The sequence below is a fragment of the Setaria viridis genome, chromosome 2 (genome assembly GCF_005286985.2).
Source record: "Setaria viridis chromosome 2, Setaria_viridis_v4.0, whole genome shotgun sequence".
Taxonomy (NCBI): domain Eukaryota; kingdom Viridiplantae; phylum Streptophyta; class Magnoliopsida; order Poales; family Poaceae; genus Setaria; species Setaria viridis.
In genome coordinates, this window is record NC_048264.2 from 34,261,054 (window position 1) to 34,282,332 (window position 21,279).

Below are 21,279 nucleotides of genomic sequence, written 5' to 3' on the forward strand. Positions count from 1 at the left end.
TTTGGCATGGGGTGACAGTTTGAATCTACAATTTTATTAAATGACATAATGGGCTAGGTAACCAGCAACAATGTCAAGGCAACATTCCATTTGGCATGGGGTGACAGTTTGAATCTACAATTTTATTAAATGACATAATGGGCTAGGTAACCACAGAAGCTAAGACTCTGCACCCTATATAGCCATGTGGTAAATATTGTTCTGCATCTCCCATACAAACTGTAACTATGTTCGAACAAATTTACACGTTTACTTAAGTAACAAATTATGCATTTCCTTCTAATGTTTTAAAACTAATTTATGTACTCATTAGAAACGCCCAAGGCTCTCAAACAACATAAGAAACATTCCATAGCAGAGTTATCCGCTGGAGAGAGACAAGTACAGTCCTAACTGTGGTCATGTAGTAGAAGTACAACCAAAGGTGAAGAGGATAATACAACTGTGAAACAATTCAAAATGTTCAGGGCATTCGCCATCATCATCGGGAAAATTTCAAATGGAAACAGAAACAACATCATAGTGTTCAGCCCGTGTTCCATCCACACCAGAAGTTCGGGACCACACATCGCAACCATCTTATTGGAAGCAAATCAGAGGCAGCCTAGGGTTCGGGGTGACCTGAGACGCGCGGATCACTCGGCGTGGGCCTCGGCGGCGGCGAGCTCCTGCTGCTGGAGGCGCTCGAGCGCCTTCTGGTGCGCCCAGGTCTCGATGGTGAGGTCGGGCTTGGCGTTGAGCCCGACGCCGAGGATGACGACGGTGAGGAAGGAGGTGACGTAGCAGGGAAGCTCCCAGTCCTCCCACATGCGCGACTCCCCTGGCGGCGGCGGCGGCCGGTTGAAGAGGTACCCCTTGGGCTGCTCCTCGTGCCCCGGGGTCGTCCACCGCCCGGCCCCCTCGCCGCCGCCGCGGACGCGCGCCGCCCCGCGCAGCCGCGCCCGCAGCATCCCACCCGCCGCCGAGGAGATCGCCCGCATCGAGCCCGATTGGGTGCGCGTCGAGATCGGAGAGGGGAAGAGGTCGTCGATTTGGGTGCTTGGCTGGCTGGGAGGTTGCGCTGTGGAGACTGGCCCGGTGTGTGAGGTGTCCCGCTTTGGAAGTGTTGCAAATGGGCTGGGATTTGATCAAGGCTTGTTAACCTGGGCTTTGAGAGAGTAAATGGGCCGTGGTTTACTAAACTCATCAAGTGAGCACCCGCGTTTACTAAAATTTTCGGAACCAGCAAGGTTTTAACAAAAGAATAACCAGCTGCATATTATCGGAAAAAAGATCAAAATAACCAATAGCATTGTCGTTTTGAAATGTTCAAGCACCTTAAATGTACATTCCGACAAAAGTATGTAAGATGCAAAGAGAGAGTAACGGGTTAATTATCTATATACCTATGGTCCATTTCTAATTTTGACATTTCTGGCACCATCATCGAATGCATGAACAGCACCAGGGTGGAGCGAGATCCGCAGAAATTTTAATATTTTGCATCTTTGTCAAGTGTGTAGAAGGCACTTATCATGCGGTCTCAAGTATACACCATGAATATCAGGCACTGACACTGATCTCACACGGATAAGACTCTTGCAGATCGAGCAGTCTTCTCTGCCAATTAGGCAGCAAGAATCAGCATAGTTAGTTACTTATATTAACCCATTTTCCTTTCTCACCAGCTCAACTCGACGTGCAGCTTCTCTCTCTGCTGTCTGTACAAAAAATTCAGCCCTATACAGCAACATTGGACGATACACTTGCTTCCGCGGTCTCGATTATCAGTTTGGCAATCGAAGTGAATCCTAGGGCTGAAAGCACACGTATGGCATTGGCAAGCCGGGAAATATGATTCCTCGTTTCCAGGGGGGTGAAATTATCAGGTTCAGCTCCCATCAACTGGGCAGTTTCATCCATCGCAGCATGCTCACCTACCCAGATGAATCTATTGCGATCTAAATTAAATTGATGGATACGTGCCGGGTACCCTCACAAAAGAGGCTAAGACAACCAGGCACCAAAAGATCAAAGGTCCAAAACAGCTAGAAGTATATGCTGAGGCGGCCCAAGAGATACCGCGGCCCACCTCCCGACCTCCTCTGGTCAGGGGCTGAGGGCCACAGCCACCAGTCCGACCAAATCGAGGACGGAGGCCGCAAGGGACCTACAGCGCTACAACTGATTGATCAAATGTTTCAATTCAGACAATATTAATCAAACAAACAATTGCTACATTGTTATAGTAGAATCATTATAAAGTCACATGTAAACTCAGCTGAATCATTTTGATGCATGTAAAAAAATTTAAACAAATCCATTTAACTGGTTATAGCAAACCAAACTACCAGTCTGGCAGTCCCGATGGCTAAAACTTAAAAAAAAAACAATCAAGTCTATTGTATAATCTTTCAGTATATACAACTCGAAGCCAGCATAACAAGGCATCTCCATAATGAGACGTCAATATTTCAGTAGTCCGTTTCAATAGGTAAAATTGCCTTACACAGCCCCCTCGTACAATAAAAGTCCACCGCTCAATTCAGTATCACAACAGCAAACTCTATTTTGTGACAAATCAGTCAGTCCTAAAGGCAAATTCCCCAATCAAATTCCGATGTTGTCACAGCAAAACAAAGACACCTGTGGAGACACACAATACAGCAGCGAGTACCTTGCCCGGAGCGTCCGCACATAGACTAGCTTATCGACCCACTCCGTCACCCCACAGAGAGTTGCCACCACCTTCCCATTCTGATCCGACGTCGAACGTTCCCTGCATGCACTCCCCTCAGTTCATATGAATGGAGAAACGGAGAGAGAAATGGGATGGGAAAGGGTGGGTAACCTGAGGATCTTGTCATCGTGGTTGACGGGAATGGTGTCTGTGATGATGGTGACAGCAGCGGTTAACACTGTGGTGGGGGTGAGCACCTGGAGCTTGTGGAGTGCTGCCTCGAAGCGGACCCTCTGGGTCTGGTTCAATGGGAGGTGGGATCTTTCATGGCGAGTACGCTGGCTTGGCGAATGCAAGTCTGTAACAGCCAAATAGGTGGAGGAGTTACCACAAAATATTTAGTTCTAAACGTGCAAAATTCAGTAGCATGACTTCCCTGCAAATCGTGTGCTATAGAATTTAGCGGAGTGGTCCCGGAAAAGCTATATGAACTATAGTGCAGCTATAGCGGCAGCTATGACATTTAGCGTTATGCAAAAAAAATCAACAAAATTTAGACCTAAACATGAGTAATTTCACAAATTTCAGCTCATATTTCATAAGTACATATCCAGGCGTAAGTGCAAATATTAAAAAAAAGTCACAACTCACAAGATAACTCATAAGTCATCACTCACAGCTCATAAACGACAAGTATATAAGTTCATAACTCAGTCATAGCAGAGTTAGCGGCGCTAGACTATTGAATTTAGTGGTGCTATTTCATACAATAGCGGAGTTAGCGGCATTAGTGGTAATCTTTGCAATATCGTCGCAGCACCTGTCTAAAAAAAGCTATAGCGACACTATAGCGGGCTATTTATAACAGTGCTTCCATGTGAAGCATAGTCAAGAAAATTAGAACATTTGGTTATCTGATAAAAGCATATGCTACCACTTACATACGTGCATGGGTCACACTCACCCAATACATTGTGCAATATTTAAATTTAATCAATAAATATGGCATGTATAAACATAAGTCCATGACACATGAGAATTTCGAGTTAAACATTCCACCGTGTAATTTGCCTTTCCACCACACAAGGTGAAGCGACGGGCAGAAGATTCAGTACTCAGTGTCACCACATCCTGAATAGCAGCAATACATACTTAAATGCAGTTCATACAACACATATTCATACAGATTTCTGAAAGATTGATTCTATATATGTGAAAAAACGACCCATAATCCCTTCCAGCAGTAACCTCTCCGCTGCCTCACTGAACAAATAGCTATAGGTTTCAGATTTAACAGAATGATCATTGTAACCTAACTAGTCCCATCTGTACAGAATTCTAATTTTCTTCCATTATTATTGGACATGACTCGGTTGTTAAGTCCTCTATTTCGTTCAAACATTGAACACTGTTCTGACCAAACTAGAGCAGCATCCTTCACAATTCAAAGCAGTTATTCTATGTTCCCCATTCTATCATCTTTATTTATATCTAGCATTAAGCCCTCCAAATTAACATAACAAAGTTACTGTTGTCATCGACAACAGAACTTGGGCAGAACCCTTCCCACTAGCAAATCCCCAAACCTTTGGCCCAAACAAGTGCTCTATCGAAAGCTTACATCGAACTCTACAGTATCTGTGATTACCAAGTCAGGAAAACGTTCATATACCATGTAATCTCAAGTACAACCAGCACATCCGTGCTGACCTGAACTCCCGATCGTTGGCAATAATCGGCCAAAGTGATTTCAGCACAGGAATAACACGGAGTTCTTAGGGTTCGTTACCTCTAGAGCCTGTCGGCCGCGGCGGTTGGAGAAACAGAGCTGTCTTTTGATCCTAACACCAGGCAATGGCAAGGGAGTGCGGCAGGATGGTTGGGGATTGGGGTTGCGGGGCGAGAGCGGCGGCCAGGGAGGGCAGAGGGCCTCACCGCCGTTTGGGCAAGGTCGTGTGGGCGAATCGGAGCCTGACGGAGCCGAGGAAGGAGGGCAATGGAGAAACTTGCAAAACCCCTTCACGTTTTACAACGTTTTACACGGCCACGGGCGGCAGGCCGGTGGTAGTCCAGAACTGGCACGGTGGAACGTCAGATGGGTTGGACTGTTTATTGAATTGGGCTGATTCAGGCCCAATAGGCATACTAAAAAGTTGGCTGGAAGCAGCGGCGGGCCGGTCCGGGATTGGGGCATGGCCCATCCCTTGACCTAAATGGCTATTTTCTTTCTTCTTTTTTATTTGAATTTTTATATGTGGGTTTTTTTAGAGGTGCCAGTATTCATAGAAAAATTGTGTAAGAATGCCATTCCAAATTAAATTAACATGTTCTTAATATTTGAGCGGTCATCTGGTTCTTCAACTCCAGGGGTTTTATCAAGCGTGCAGCTGCTGCACTGAACTTAGATGGCATATCCTAAAACCTATATCAACAGGAACACAACTACTGCACGCTTCAAATGAGAACAGAGATAAGGCATGATTCAACAATCACCTCCTTAAACGTATGTATTAAACAATCACAACACAACTACATCATGAATTCTCTTTGCAGAAGCATAAAAGCTGCTGGGATCTCTTATTAACACGTTTAACAAAAGAATCACCCCTTATTCATCGTGATACATACACACAAACACGTCGTACAATTACCCTTATGTCGGTCAAATTCACAGAACATCCACTGACTGCCAGTCATGGAACGACAGCTTGTCGATGGTTGATGGCCGGAAAAGGAGAGGATTGACATCCCAGCCTTTCAGGTTTCCTCTCGCCCATCTCATCCTCACGTTGTCAATCTCCAGGCCGGAGATGTGCTCCAGCATCATGCCACCGGTCTTGTGCTTCACCATCTCCTGGCACCCAGGCCTGTAATCATACAGCCCTCCTGTGTAGTTTGTCCATCGCTTGTATGTCAGATCGACATTCTTGAATTTCAGGTTGCGGAGTAGCCCGTGCTTTGATCCAGCCAGGAAAACTCCATTTTCTGATACCGATGAGATGTTGATGAATCTTATGTCTGAAATGGTGCCCTCTTTGGAGTCTGGGTGCCTTGGGCAGGTTGTGATGTAGATCGGTTCAGCTCTTCCCCACCATAGAGGATGGTAGTATCTGGTGCTCATTTTGATGTTTGAAAACACCACATCGCTCACATTCCCTGCAGAAGTTATGCAAGTCTATATAAAGGGAAGCTGAAAGCAACTCCATAAGCAGCAGTTCAGCATATGAGTTTGATGGTGCTAAAACAGTTTATAGTATGTCCAGGCACCATATAGTAGTAAATGCGAGGTTCAGGTTGCCTAAAAAAACTGTCCTCCGGAACTTCTTAAAACACTATTGCTGTTTAGAAGGCTTAGAAGTTGAGAAAGAAACAGTAAGGATTATTCAGTATATAATACCTAATTGTATCAACATACAGAGACAATTGCAAGTATACATAGGTCATTTACCTCCGTCCCGGATCTGCATGCCAACTCCTCGATGTGAATCAACTATCGTAATGTTGTCGAAGAGCAACCTCTTGAAGCTGAAGGAGCTCTGACTTCCAAATTTGATAGCACAAGATTTAGTCCGGATCCAACAGTTTGCTGCCGTCAAGTTGTAAACAGGGCCAGCGGATGACTTCGAGCATATTGCATCATCTCCGGTGTCAATGTGGCAATTGGTTATGACAGTGTTGTTCGAATACTCAATGTCAATGCCATCATTGTTGGGAGTGTTAAAATCCCCAAATATGGACACATTGTGGATCACTGTGTTGTCACATCTGACAAGGTGAAGGCTGCAAGCAATGCAAGTGCAGAGCCTGTTAATTTTGCCCAAATGCACTGACGAATACCATTTATTTCTGCTCAACCCATGTCCACGTCCTAACTAGGAAAACGTATCAGGATAAGTTATTTCCCACAATCACAAGAAAAACAGGCGCAGCAGATCAAAATTTGTTTAATTATACGTACTAGCATCTTTGGAATGGAAGAATCAGACAAGCTTGCTGTCTCTACCAGTTGAAATTAGCAGCCATGAACCATCAGTATGGTCCATGAATTGATCGATGGAATTGGGGGGATAAAGGAATGCTCACCACCAGTAGGCAGGCTGGTTGAGTGTGATGTCATGGATCCTGACATCCTTGGAGTCGATGAAGCCGACCAGCCGCGGCCGGCACTCGTCGCCCAGCTGGCAGTCGCCGGTGGTGTTCCAGCTCACCATGACGTTCTTCACCTCGCTGGGCGTGACCACGAACGCCCCACCCTGGCCGTTGATCTCGCCGCCGCCGGTGACGCCGGCGCCCGTGGTGTTCTCGGCCAGGACGACATACCACCGGCGAGATTCGGGTGGGTAGTCCGCCTGCCGGGTCCCGCCCAGCAGACGCGCGCCGGGGGCCACCTCCAGCACCACCCGTGACCGGAGGTGGACCGTCGCGGTCAGGTAGTTGCCCGGCGCCGGGAGGAGAACGCGCCCCCCGCCCGCCGCCGCGCAGGCGTCCACGGCGGCCTGGATCGCCGCCGTGTCGTAGCGGGACCCGTCGCCCGCCGCGCCGTAGTCAACCACGGAGAAGACGCGGCTGGACCTCGCGGCCCGGATTACTACTACCAGTAGTAGCAGCAGCAAGGGCGCGGCCGAGAGCTGAAGCGGAGGAGACGCCATTGCGACGTCTGGCTCCAAGAAATCAATAATTACTCTCTTCTTCTCTACTGGGCGCTATCAAGTTGGAATCTTTGCGGCTTGGAGAACCATGCGCGGCGGTAGTGTAGAATTATCGCACGGAACTTGGTCGAAGATGCTTAATTTTTTCAGTTGGATTGGATCGGGGTTCATGTCGCCGTCGCGAAGATGTCCTGGAACAGAAAGGGTTTGTTCCGAACGATAACGGCAGTATACCCGTATAGATTGTTGTCCCTAAATTTTTTAGACTATAACAAGAGGTATTTAGATCTTTAGTCCGGACTAAAATTCATGTCACCCCAAATATTCGGAGGCTAGGAGGATTAAACAAGAGCTAATTATAAAACTAATTACATGTAGGCTAATTTATGAGACGAATTTATTAAGCCTAATTAATCCATCATTAGCACATATTTACTGTAGCATCATATTGTCAAAATCATGGACTAATTAGGCTTCATACATTCGTCTCACAAATTAACCTTCATCTGTGCATTTGGTTTTATAATTAATCTATATTTAATACTTCTAATTAGTATCTAATAGGAATTTTAGCACCTCTAAATTTCTCCCTCCTCAAATATACCAACTCTACGATGTGCTTCCACTGGCCACGTCAGCCAACTGCTTCCCGCGTGAGATTTCAGCGCAGCCAAAGAAAGATGAGACGAGACGGACGGTCAGAGGACGCAGCGGGACTACCAGGGGAAGCCCGCCCCCGCTAGCAAACATATATTCTCGGTGCGCATATTCGAGATTTTAGAATCTCTTTCCGACCAGGCCAGGCCGAATCGGGCCACCACTTGGGATGGGAATGGCTCAGCGGTTGCGGGACGGGTAGCTCGACGGTGGTAGGTGCTAGGTGCTGGTCGCGGGGGAAAGCCCAGTCACGTGGTCGTGGTGCTCCGACTGAAAAGAGGGGAGGTGGTAGGAACAGTCTAAGGGGCTCGCCGCGTCGCCGTTGCTGCGCTGCTTACTCCACCGCATCCAGCCACCGAACCTCGCTGCCGCCATGCCACCGGCCGCCCTCACCATCTCCGTGCTCGATTTGCCCATGCCGGACCTCGCCCAATCCTCCCCGTACCAGCCCAGGCGAGCTCGAGGCGCGTCCGATGCGGGTGACTGCGCCGTCTCTGACCGTCGGGCCTCTTCGGATGCGAGTGTCCGCGCCGCCTCCGGATGTCGGGCCTCATCAGCCGACTGTCATGAACTGACGAAGGCGGACAGAAGACGGGAGTTAGAAAATACGCTTTTGTTCTGATGTTTACGTTTTGTGTAACGCTGTCATGTGGGACCGGTCGGTCAGTGTCTGTAACCGGAAGGAGTCGGGCTTATACTGTACCCGATCCAAAAACTGTTGTTCATCTTCTGAAACAAAGAATAGAACACTCGTTCAAGGGGATCAGGGTCCTCTGCCCTCCCCACCGATATCCACCGTGTCTCTGCTCACGTCGACGGCGGTCCGCCGGCGGCCACGGGTGTTACAGTGGTATCAGATTCCGTTCGTCCTCGGCGTGCTGCTGCTGTGCCTCCATTATCCCGGCGATTGACCTCGCACAACGACTGGTAGGGTGAGATCGGGTTTTGTGCCGCGCAGCACCGGCCACTACCCTGATTTCCTCGTAATTCCCGAGCACGCGGGTCGATTTACGGAGGTGGTTCGCCTCGGCACGTCCGATTCTACCGGGTCCCTTGCTCATTTGGTCCGCGACATATTCTCCTACCGGAATTTTGTGGATCTGGTTTTCTTCCTCATCTGTCTGGAGGCGCGGGTGTTGGGTTCGTTGGCGGAATTTCTCTTGAGAGGTGGCGTGTGGTGGCGGTAGAACGGAGCAATTCACTGTCCTGGGCGTCGCGTCGATCTTCTCCGACGCGTGTTTGCAGGAGCTGCTAGTCGACTGCTATCATCCACGGCTTGCGCAGTTGCAGCGCGTGTCTCTGACCAGAGCTAACACCAGCACGCCGTGCATCTTGTTGAGCTTTGGGTGCAGTCACAACGGCTCCTCCTAAGCCCTCAGTACAGACCACCTTGCTGTTAGCAAAGATGGAGGAACAGGCAACTAAAGATGATGCAAGATGGGAACAAATTACTGAAAGTCTGGATCTCTTGTTTGCCAAGGTGGGTGAGATTGATGTAAGTCAGCAGAAATTGGACACTCGCTTTGATATGTCTACAAAGGTCCTTTAGCAGCTATTAAAAGATCAACAGGTCTTGGCCAAGCAAATGGAAAATACAGGCCAGGCAGTGGCACAACTCACATTGGCACAGATGGCAGCAAGGAGAGACCCCCCAAGTCCTACAGCATCAGAGGTGTCCATGGAGCAGCCATTCTATCAGAACACGACAAGGGCTGAAAGGGGCAGTGCTACTCCAAGGTTTGGTTTTCACTCTGACAGGCCAAGAAAGGAAGATACGTTCCGTCCCAAGGTGGTTTTGCCTAAAATGAATTTTCCCCAATTTACAGGACAACATCCTTGCATTTGGAAAGACAAATGTCAAGATTATTTCAAAATCTTTGACATACCCAGGAGCATGTGGGCTACTTATGCTTCACTCAACATGGATGACAATGCAGCTAAGTGGCTACGGATGTATAAGAAAAAGTATGGCTTAGAAGATTGGGACATTTTTATACAAGCTGTGGAGGCCAAGTTTGGAGATAATGATTACAGGACGACTTTGACACACCTGTTGGAATTGCAACAGCAAGAATCCCTGGAAACTTATATACACACCTTTGAAGACCTGCAATACCATGTGACAATGCACAACAGTGAATTGGGTGAGCTATTTTTTGTGACACAGTTCATCAAGGGTCTTAAGTTGGACATTGGCTGTGTAGTGCAATCACAAGTCCCTGACACACTGGAAAGAGCTATCTTACTGGCACGAATACAACAACAGGTCTTGGATAGAGGGAAAGCAAGGTGGCAGAGAGCTTCTAGCACTGCCAGACAGCTCACTCAGTTACCAAAAGGAGACATCAAAACCACTACCCAAACTTCTCCTCTGTGGAGAGAGAGACAAACAAGGGATTACAGACGAGCAAATGGATTGTGTTATTTATGTGCTGAACCATATGATGCCAATCACAAAGCTGTCTGTACAAAAAGACCTCAACCTCCAGCTCAAGCTAATGCTTTAGTGCTGAATGACTTGGATGTGGTATTGACTAGTGAAGTGTTGAACCAGCTGGCAATAGAGGATGCTTTGGCTGCAGATTTCTGCCAATTATCTCTGAATGCAATTGCTGGTACCGAAGTGGGAGAAGCTATGAAGATTCGGGCATTAGTCAACAACAAAGTCATGCTAATTCTGCTAGATAGTGGTAGCTCCCACAGTTTTGTGAGCAGCTCTTTTCTATCAACTGTGGGGATTTCTGCTATACCAACCACACCAAAACAGGTCAGATTGGCAAATGGTGACACAATACTTACTGATCACTGGGTTCCTCAGCTATCATGGTGGGCCAATGGTCATACACTACAGACTGATATGCGAGTACTACCTTTGGGGGCTTATGATGCTATCCTAGGGTATGATTGGCTAAAACCTCACAGTCCCATGTGTTGTCATTGGGAAGATAGGACTATACAATTTGTGGATAAAGGGAAGGAAATTGTACTCAAAGGAGTACCACCACCATCACAAAAGCTGCAGGAAGTACCTACCCATCAAGTGGTGAAATGGTCAAAAGGGAATGATGTTTGGGCTCTGGCAGTGGTGGAAGCAGTCCAAGAGGTGCAGGATGCAACAGGCAATGACAGTATTCAGTAATTGCTCCATAACTTTCAAGATGTCTTTCACCCACCAAATAATTTACCACCTTCCAGGTTCTATGACCATCAGATTCCATTGATCCCCAATGCTATTGCTGTTAATTCAAAGCCATATAAATATTCTCCTCAGCATAAGGATGAGATTGAGAAACAGGTCAAAGAGCTATTAGCTGCAGGTCTCATTACTCACAGTACTAGCCCTTTTGCCAGCCTAGTGTTATTGGTGTTAAAAAAAGATGGAACTTGGCGTTTCTGTGTGGATTATAGGAAATTGAACTCTCTAACAGTGAAAAACAGATTTCCAATACCTTTAATTGATGAGATTCTGGATGAATTGGCTGGTACTAGGTATTTCATAAAATTAGATATGAGAGCTGGCTATCACCAAATCAGAATGAAAGAGGAAGATGAGTACAAAATAGCCTTTAAGACACATCAAGGGCACTACCAGTTCAAGGTAATGCCTTTTGGCCTGACTAATGCACCTGCTACTTTTCAATGCATAATGAATGAGATTTTAGCTCCTTTCCTTAGAAAATTTGTTATGGTCTTCTTGGATGATATTTTGGTATATAGTCCATCTCTGGAGACACATATTCAGCATCTGGCTCTAGTCCTTCAACAGCTAAGAGAGCACAAGTTGTACATGAAAGCAAGTAAATGTTCCTTTGCACAACCACAACTAGAATATTTAGGCCATATTATCTCGGCTGAAGGAGTGGCAACAGATCCAAACAAAACTCAAGACATGCTCAATTGGCCACCACCTACTTCAGTTACTGAATTGAGGGAATTTCTAGGTCTCACTGGTTATTATAGAAAATTTGTTAAGCATTATGGTTGGATTGCAAAGCCACTAACTAACCTCTTAAGGAAGAATCAGTTTAGTTGGAATCCTCAAGCTCAGCAAGCTTTTGATGCTCTCAAACAAGCCATGTCCAGCACACCTGTACTAGCCTTACCAGATTTCAACCAACCTTTTATTGTGGAAACTGATGCCTGTAATGGAGGTGTTGGAGCTGTCTTAATGCAAAAAGGCCAACCGGTAGCATTTCTAAGCAAAGCATTGTCCAACCAACATAAACATTTATCCATTTATGAAAAGGAGTTTCTGGCCCTTATTATGGTAGTTGAAAAATGGAGGCAGTACCTGCAGAACCAAGAGTTCATCATCAGGACTGATCACAAAAGTCTGCAATACTTGACTGAGCAAAATCTGCATTCTGACATGCAAAAGAAAGCCATGGCTAGGTTGATGGGAATGCAATTTAAAGTGGAATACAGGAAAGGCAAGGAAAATGTGGCAGCGGATGCTTTATCAAGGACACCTCATTTATTTGCTATTCAGGCTGTTTCATCTGCCCAACCAGATTGGATACAAGAATTGCTTAACTCTTATACCACAGATCAGACAGCTCAACAATACTTAGCACAGCTTGCTATTACTAATCATGATGCTCAAGGATTTAGTCTAGACAGAGGTCTCATCAGATACAAAGGGAAATTGTGGGTCGCCCAGAATTCCGCTCTCAGAACAAAGCTTATACATGCTTTACATTCCAGTGCTATTGGGGGTCATTCAGGCATTCAAGCCACTTTTCACAGACTCAACAAGCTTTTCTATTGGAAAGGTCTCAAGCAAGATGTGGAGGATTTTGTGAAGCAATGCTCCATTTGTCAACAAGCTAAGCACTCTAATACTTTACCTTCTGGTCTCCTACAGCCTCTTCCAATTCCAGCAGGAGCATGGCAGGATATCTCCATGGATTTCATAGAAGGCTTACCTAAGTCAGAAGGGTACAATGTCATCTTGGTGATTGTTGATAGATTTACCAAATATAGCCATTTCATCCCACTTAAACATCCTTTCACAGCCAAGACCATTGCTAGAGCAGTTTTTGATAATGTGGTCAAACTCCATAGAGTACCTAAATCCATTGTCTCTGACAGAGACAAGATATTCACTAGTGTCTTTTGGAAGGAGTTGTTTCAGTTATTAGGAACTCACTTACTTATGAGCACAGCCTACCATCCGCAAACTGATGGACAGACTGAACGAGTCAATCAGTGTTTGGAGATGTACCTGAGGTGTGCAGTACATGAGGAAACCAAGCGGTGGAAAACATGGTTGTCTCAAGCTGAATTTTGGTATAACACATCCTACCACACTTCTTTGGGATGCTCTCCTTTCAAAGCCCTCTATGGACACGAGCCTAATATTGGAGTTGTTCCTACAGTCTCTCCACCTACAGCTTCTTCAGGGGCAGAGATGGTTCAAGAACTGCAGGCCCAAGCTTCTGTTCTTAAGGAACACTTATACCGAGCTCAAAACAAAATGAAGACTCAGGCTGATCGTAAAAGACGGCCACAAGAATATCAAATAGGTGAACATGTGCTCCTCAAACTGCAACCTTATGCACAAAGCTCATTGGTGAACAGACCTTACCCCAAGCTGGCTTTCAAGTATTTCGGGCCCTATCAGGTTCTGGACAGAATTGGAGGAGCAGCCTATCAACTGGATTTACCGGAGGACTCACAAATCCATCCGGTCTTCCATGTGTCCCAACTCAAACCATTTTTACCTTATTACACACCAGTTTTCTTTGATCTTCCTAAAGTTGCAGCTCTTGATGGCAAAGACGTTGTGCCTGAACAAGTCTTGCAGCGGCGCTTGGTCAAGAAAGGTGGCAAAGCAGTCCCTCAAGCTCTCATCAAATGGACTCATCTACCGGCGGATGCGGCGACATGGGAGGACTGGTACGTCGTGCAGAAGCGTTTTCCTAAGCAACTTGCTGGAGGACCAGCAAGCTCTGAAGGGGGGGGAGATGTCATGAACTGACGAAGGCGGACAGAAGACGGGAGTTAGAAAATACGCTTTTGTTCTGATGTTTACGTTTTGTGTAACGCTGTCATGTGGGACCGGTCGGTCAGTGTCTGTAACCGGAAGGAGTCGGGCTTATACTGTACCCGATCCAAAAACTGTTGTTCATCTTCTGAAACAAAGAATAGAACACTCGTTCAAGGGGATCAGGGTCCTCTGCCCTCCCCACCGATATCCACCGTGTCTCTGCTCACGTCGACGGCGGTCCGCCGGCGGCCACGGGTGTTACACCGACCTCGCCGGAACCTTCGCCGCACAACCTCCCATCTTGAGTGGAGCTCGAGAGAAGAGGAGGATGGCTGGAGTGGTTGACCCGCCTCCATGGCCGCCATGATTGGAGCTCGAGAGGAGGCGAAGCTCGCTACACGGGCCCGTCGCCGATTCATCATCCACCCGCTCCAGCCCCACACTCCCTTGATCCCCTCCTTCCCGAGCTCCGGCGACCACTCGCTGAAGGGGAGGAGATGAGTCAAGTTTATAGATTGGCCCCTGAAAAAAAATCATTCGCAGATTAGTCCTTGAAAGAATTATAGGTCACCAGTTTAGATATGCTATTGGAGAGGCAATTTTGAAGTACCTAAGTTTTTCTCTCTCCTAAAGGAATTTTAGGTATTCAGTTTTACCGAAGCTGTTCTTAGGTTCATGAATGGGAGGAAAGTGGACAGGTTGTTCGGATCGACTGAAGCTTTGACTCGTCCATTTAGCTAACAGCCAACAGTATTGCAAGAGAAAGATATTGCAAAAATTCATCCGATTTGAAGCTCTTTAAAGCAGGACACGTCCATACTATATATATTCATGAGTAAATTACATCTACCGTACAACAACTTGGATGGATGTATCGTTTTGGTCCAATAAGTTACAAAACGTGCAAATTGATACATAAACTTCTGAAACTTGTGCATGTACGGTCACATGTACTCCGTGGAGCGTATTTTTATGCAAGGCCATTCACATAATTAATAATTTCTCACTAAATTCTGCACTTTTACGTTGCTCAAGGTTACACATAACACATGTATATTGTATATATAGCACTAGTATACTGTGTAGATTAGTTGGTTTCGATCACGACCGACTACGTTAGGCTTAACTTGATTGGAAGTTGGAACAGCCAGCATACTCTGTCGTGTTTCTCGAGAATACGCAGGAGAGCTGCGTATCTTTGTATTAAGAACGAGAAAAAATGTTTGAAACGTTACAATACGGACCAACCGGGCACACGCACACGGTTTGTCACAAAATGCTGAGTTACACCTGAGTACGAACAACACAAACTAAAAATAGAAACAGCTTAGGAGCTACAGGTGTTCAAGCAATCCTACTGACGCCGGCCAAGCTAGGGTGGCGAGGAATTTGGCGCCAGCAGCACACCAAAGATGAGCTTCTTCTAAAATTTCGTGAACCAACCGTCCAGGGGGCTTCTCCGGTGATTTGTTGAATACCCAGTCATTGTGTTCTTTCTAAATTTTCCACGAAATGAGCATGAAGGCGGAGTCCAGGCCTTTTCTTTTCGCTGCGTTCATTCTGTTTCCCTTGTGGAGCCACCAGTCAATCAGCGATGTCTCATACGTTGGCGTTAGATTCTGAATGTTCAGAGCTGCGCTGATATCGTGCCAGACCTGCTGGGTATAAGAGCATTTTGCAAAAAGATGTTCAGAGGTCTCCAACTCCTGTTCGCACAGCGCGCAAGCCGCTTGATCCTGCAATCCGCGGCGGTGCCTCCTCTCCGCTGTCCATAATCTGTCCTTGATCGCCAGCCCATAAAAAACTTGACTTTGAGCGGTGCCCACGCTCGTCCGATGGGTTTCAATTCGCTGCTGCAAATTTGGTGGCGCCTTGGAAGAAAGCTTTGTAGGCTGATCTAGCAGAGTAATTACCTGAGATATCCCATCTCCAGGAGACCTTGTCCTCGACTCCATCAGTTAACTGAATCCCTGCCACCGCATACCAGAGCTGTACATGCTGTGTAGCCCGTCCGACAACGTCGCGGATCCGCTGCTTGTGCTCTGTCATGACATTTCATTCCTTGATACTCCACGTGAACCAGTAACTGAATTAAGAAAATGTTTTTCCAGGAGGCTATAGGGATACAACGTTCCAGCACTTTATCGTGCAATGCATGTTGATACATGTCACCGAATTCTTTTTAGAGCCCTGATATCTCTCAGGGTTGATCCATCTGAAGTCTATGTTCAACAAATTTACATTTCTTCCCTCCATCTTCTTAAAATTAATATTTGTGACTTATTGTAACAAATTTACATTGTAAAATACGCTTGGTGGCGTGTATATGACCGTACACGCACAAGTTTGATATGTTCGTGTATCCATTTGCATGTTTTACAACTTGGTAGACCAAACTGATACAACCATACAAGTTATTTTGTATGATGGGTGTAATTTACTCTATATTCATTTATTAACCAGTATATTCAATCATTCTACTAATAGACCAGAAACGTCACACTACATTTGTTAACTCTTTTATCTTTAAGTAAAATTTGTTGGCAAAAGTGACTTCAGAAAATACCAAATAACACTCCCCACCACTAGTTCGAAGCGGGTAATGCGAGAACAGTTTACAAACATCAAGATGAGATATGAGTTACATACAATGCTAGGACACAATAAGATCTGAGTTTTCTCGCAATTACTCTTGAAATTTGTCAAAAAGTATTACTGGAGGGAGATGCACATTATCCAACCTACTCCATTTTTTTAAGGAAAAACTACAGTCAAAACATACCCATATGGCTACATGGCTGAAAATGTGAGATACTCTAGGTGGGGAATAATACAACCAGGGAAACCATGGCTCAATGAGGCCTATCAAGCGGCAACCTTCTAACTAGGAGGCCTGAGGGCCCAATACAGCAGCAAAATTGCCAGCCCGTCCTAGACCAAGCAACGGTTTCCGCTAGTTCCTCGTCTTCATCGGCTCGTCGTCATCCTTGTGCATTCGTGAGGGAACCAACGAATCCGGAGTTCCCCTCGTCCCTGCAGTCCAAGCCTGCGGTGCGCGAACCAGCGCCCCGACGAGTTTCCTAGTTCCTGCGCGAGAACCAGAAGCCGCTTACATCTGCAAATATCCTCTCATCTTCTTCTCCGGAGCTCCAACACCAAAGACCTTCCACTTTCGGGTCTCCTTGCAGCTTAAATTTCTCCGTTCGATTTGGTGAATCGGAAGACCAAAGGTATAAATCGATTCTCTCTAGCTGTTGCGATTAATTTCCGCTATATCTTTAATCCTATGCTCCGTGAAAGGAATGTCTGTGTTTCCTCGTTGTTAAGGGTTAAATTAAAGCATAGATTCATCTCCTGTTTGGATGCTTCCATTTCAACCTTAGGGTTTAGGGGTTTATGTGTAGTAGGATATCTATACGGCATTTTCAGTTAGCTGGTTAGCTGATGGTGTGCCTTTGTGGCGAGTCTTGGTTTGGGCCATTGTCTACGAGTTTGATTGAAGGGTCAGGAAGTTGCTGTATTGCTTGATATGTTTGGGATTTGGGTAGACTGTTTTCGTTTTAGCACATTCTGACTCCTGAGAAGTTCAAAAGGTAGCATGGATTGAATCCTCTAAGTAAGCATAAGAGCGAAAGAAAAATGTTAAGAGTTTGCACTTATTTTTAGCAAAGTCTTCATGAACTTGTTAGAACTAGTAATTCATTATAGTAACATAGAGAGCTTCGATTTTGTTGTTTCTTCCAAATTAAGTGGTAAATTGCTAAATTTTGGTGTCATTGGCAGCCGAGTCCTTGGTGCTTGCTATATCTTGTGTATTTATTTGTTTTCTTAGCCAATACATATATGTTTCCTCGAAGTCATCTAAAGCTGCACTGAAGTTTTATTTTTAACCTTCTTCAATTGTCGCTACTGATAATTGTCACTGAAGCTGCACTGAAATTTAATTTTAACCTTCTTCAATTGTCCCTGAAGCATGTCACACGCCTGCCTTGTTATCTATATTTCTATTCGACCCGGCGTCTTATTGTATCTGTAGAAATGATCTCATGTTCCACTAATAATTAATATGGATTCCCCATTTATGCATTCTTTCAGTTGCACTTGGTACTACCTGAAGGGAATGCTTCTCAACACACTTAGTATTTCCTGGCGATGCTGTACTTTGTGGAACATGTATTCTGAGTCTAGCCAGTTACCAGGAAGGTTGACTCAAAGAGTGGATTTATGGAATACTTCATGCTCACAAGCCTTGAGGCATCATGCCAGGATAGGTTCAGTTAAGAAGAACATAAATTCATCTCATCTGCAAACTACAGCTTGTTTTGACAGTTTAGGGCGACAGTCGCAGTGCAGACAACCAACAAGAAGCCATATACTAAATGTAAAGTCTGATATACTATCCCATCACAAGTTTGCTACTATAAGTTGGCGTTTGGGAAGTATGCCACGAAAAATAGGAGGTATAGCCTCTGGACAAGGTTTTGCAGTGTCTGGGATGGCTAGTGCTGAGGGTCCTGTGGATAACGAGGTTGATAGCACCCAGCCTGCTGAATCATCAGCAAATTTATCTCATGGGAAAAAAGTTTACACAGATTATTCTGTAACAGGTGAGAGTGCAAAACGATTCCTTTCTTTTAAAAATAAAAAATACAATGTGCCAATGATCAAAGTGGAATATCAAATAGTCATTCATAGTTGAACCACATGACCCGCAGGCATTCCTGGGGATGGAAGATGTCTGTTCCGTTCTGTGGCCCATGGTGCATGCATTAGATCAGGGAAACCCATACCTAGTGAGGATCTTCAGAGAAAGCTAGCCGATGAGTTGAGAACAATGGTATGCATACAATATTCTGCTACCAGGTTCATGCATTTGATTGCGAAAGTTTGTAACTTGTAAGCTTTCTGTTGATTGGTCCCATCATCTGAATCCTGTGTGTAAACTTTTCTTCTGCTAGGTTGCTGATGAGTTTATCAAGAGACGAGCAGAGACTGAATGGTTATTTTTCTTTATTTCATAACCATGCAGTTTGTTTTCCATCTAAATAGATGGTGTTGTGCTTATCCTTGATTTCGACATTTTTTACAGGTTCGTTGAAGGGGACTTTGATACATATGTCTCTCAGATTAGGAAGCCACATGTGTGGGGAGGTGAGCCAGAGTTGTTCATGGCTTCGCATGTTCTTCAGTGAGTGTTAGCCATGGTCTTTTGAAGATTTTCTTACTATTTGCTACTTAGCTAAAGGTTTGTGGGATAAGTTAGTTTCAGCCATACTTTGCAGTCCTAATGATTCTTTAGCATCATGTTCAACTCCTGCAAGTATAATTCAGTTCTTGGGTAAAACTGATCCACTATAGTTCAAGCAATATATTTGACATTTTGATCGCAGGTGCTTCTTTAATATGGTCGTTTGGCATAACAATGGTGCTGCATTTATTTGCAGGATGCCAATCACGGTTTACATGCATGATAAAGAAGCAGGTGGTTTAATAGCAATAGCTGAATATGGCCAAGAGTACGGGACAGAAGCTCCCATCCAAGTTCTTTATCATGGTTGCGGCCATTATGAAGCTCTGCAGATACCAGGAAAGGGTGGTCCAAGGTCAAGACTGTAACATTTGTAGCTCAGCTTTCAAATGGTAAGTTTTGTGCCCGATACGTTGGTCCTTTCTTCCTTTAAAACATGTCCAAAATTCATCAGAGTTTGAATTTGCACTGACGATAGAAGGTGTTGCCTGCTGGTTCTTCCATTGCTTGTGTAGACTTACTGAGCTTGGTAGAGGCAGTTGAGATGCTCACACTGCCGCACTTTTGTCGCGAAGAACAGATGGCCAGAATTTGGCACAGGCCTGGAGCTGGCAAAGGAACGGAGATCTGCACCCGCTTTCCTAAAACATTCCAACTGTTGAGCCCCGCGCACTGCCCGTTATCATCGTTGCAAGGTCGGAAGCAGAAGAATAGGAGATTACCGTTGATGCCTTTATTGGATCGAAGTCAAAAGTCGCATAGAGCTGATATACATAGTTCTTGTTAAAATACTGCCGGCAACTATCTTGATGGTGTCGTGTACGAACTCTTGTGTTCATTCACACTTCTATATATAGTTCGACACGAGAAGCTTTTTCGTGTTCGCAAAAGGTAACTTTTTATTTCAGACCAGATTTTAGGTCAGTACTTACAAGATTGGACGTTCTTGTTAAGTGGAGCTGATTTTGGAATTATGAAATGTGAAGAAACCCTGCTCCGCCGTCGCATCTTCCGGCTGTTCCGGCAAAACCGTCGCATCTTCGCAGAAGGATGTTTTTTTTTCTTAGCGCATACTTGTGTCTAATGTCTTGGCGTGAGCTATAGTTGTCCATTCAGGCCGCCCGGCTCGGATCCGGCAGGGCCATTATTTTTCGTGCTGGGCCTGGCCCGTCACGATGGCCACATCGTGCCGGGCCAGCCCACGGGCTGCACTGGCGGCCCAAGCACAGCCCGTAAGACCTTTTTCGTGCTGGCCCGGCCCGTAAAGCACGGCCAGCTTCGGGCCCCTGCGAGGCACGGCGGGCCCTCACAGCCTGCTCCCTGTGCTATGCGCCACTACAGGCTGCAGCTGAGCCGTCGTCTCCTCCTACACCGCCACCGTCGTCCCCCCTCCCCGCCGCCGCTTCCCGCAGCCAACCCCCCACGCCGCTGCCAGGCCTCTTGCCGCCGACGGCCCCCCGCGCCGCCGCTGCGGCTGCTCTCCGCTCCCTGCGGCCAGCCCACGCCGCCACGGAGGAGAAGGCCATGGCAGCGAGCGGTGGGGGTAGAGGGCAACGAGGCCGGGGAGGTGGCTGTCGGAGGCTGGAGGGGAGGGGGAGGTTGGAGGAAGGGGAGCGGACGGGGTATTTGAGCGGAAGGGGAGGATGTCAGGGAGCCTGGCAAAGAGCGGATAGTGGGTGAGATGGTGTATTGGTGTGGATAAGGTTGTCGGTACCCTAAAATCATGACGGGTCGGGCCAGCACGGGCCTGAAAAACTTCGTGCCGGGTCGGACTAGGTTCGGGCAAAAAAGAGGCTCCGTGCCAGGCTAACAGGCCGCGGGCGGACATCTATAGCGTGAGCTTCATGCTCCATGTTGTAACAAATGTTCTTGATTGTTCTTCTTAATACAATGATGGGAGGGGGGGAAAAACCCGGCGAGCCGCAATCCCTGAATCCCTGGTCAGAAAACTTAACACACCGCAACCCATCGTAAGACAGTTGAGATCGCGCTCGCTATCGACACCAACTCACAGCGAAGATGCATCACCGCGCCGCCGGTGACAGAGTCCGAGCAGAGAGTTTCTTTAAACCCATCA

General features: G+C 46.3%; 3 protein-coding genes across 5 annotated transcripts; 1 reads left to right on the plus strand and 2 right to left on the minus strand.

Moving 5' to 3' along the window:
- Positions 1 to 326: 326 nt before the first annotated feature.
- LOC117841967 (uncharacterized) lies at positions 327 to 1,070 on the minus strand. The gene has a single exon (XM_034722296.2). The coding sequence runs from the start codon at positions 978 to 980 to the stop codon at positions 636 to 638; it is 345 nt and encodes a 114-aa protein (XP_034578187.1). The 5' UTR covers positions 981 to 1,070; the 3' UTR covers positions 327 to 635.
- A 4,067-nt stretch (positions 1,071 to 5,137) lies between these two features.
- LOC117841945 (probable polygalacturonase) lies at positions 5,138 to 7,506 on the minus strand. Its single transcript, XM_034722269.2, has 3 exons — positions 6,743 to 7,506; positions 6,108 to 6,439; positions 5,138 to 5,815 (listed from the first exon to the last, which is right to left on the minus strand). The coding sequence occupies exons 1-3, from the start codon at positions 7,306 to 7,308 to the stop codon at positions 5,328 to 5,330; spliced, it is 1,386 nt and encodes a 461-aa protein (XP_034578160.1). The 5' UTR covers positions 7,309 to 7,506; the 3' UTR covers positions 5,138 to 5,327.
- Positions 7,507 to 16,851: 9,345 nt separating this feature from the next.
- LOC117842037 (OVARIAN TUMOR DOMAIN-containing deubiquitinating enzyme 4) lies at positions 16,852 to 20,109 on the plus strand. Of its 3 annotated transcripts, none has more exons than XM_034722374.2 (7): positions 16,855 to 17,184; positions 18,050 to 18,561; positions 18,670 to 18,791; positions 18,913 to 18,953; positions 19,044 to 19,142; positions 19,399 to 19,594; positions 19,783 to 20,109. In XM_034722374.2, the coding sequence occupies exons 2-6, from the start codon at positions 18,075 to 18,077 to the stop codon at positions 19,568 to 19,570; spliced, it is 921 nt and encodes a 306-aa protein (XP_034578265.1). In that variant the 5' UTR covers positions 16,855 to 17,184; positions 18,050 to 18,074; the 3' UTR covers positions 19,571 to 19,594; positions 19,783 to 20,109. The 3 variants fall into 3 exon arrangements, with proteins under 3 accessions (XP_034578266.1, XP_034578265.1, XP_034578264.1); XM_034722373.2 differs by having other exon boundaries at positions 16,856 to 17,184; positions 19,718 to 20,109; XM_034722375.2 differs by lacking the exon at positions 19,783 to 20,109 and having other exon boundaries at positions 16,852 to 17,184; positions 19,044 to 19,105; positions 19,399 to 19,588.
- The last annotated feature ends 1,170 nt before the right edge of the window (positions 20,110 to 21,279 follow it).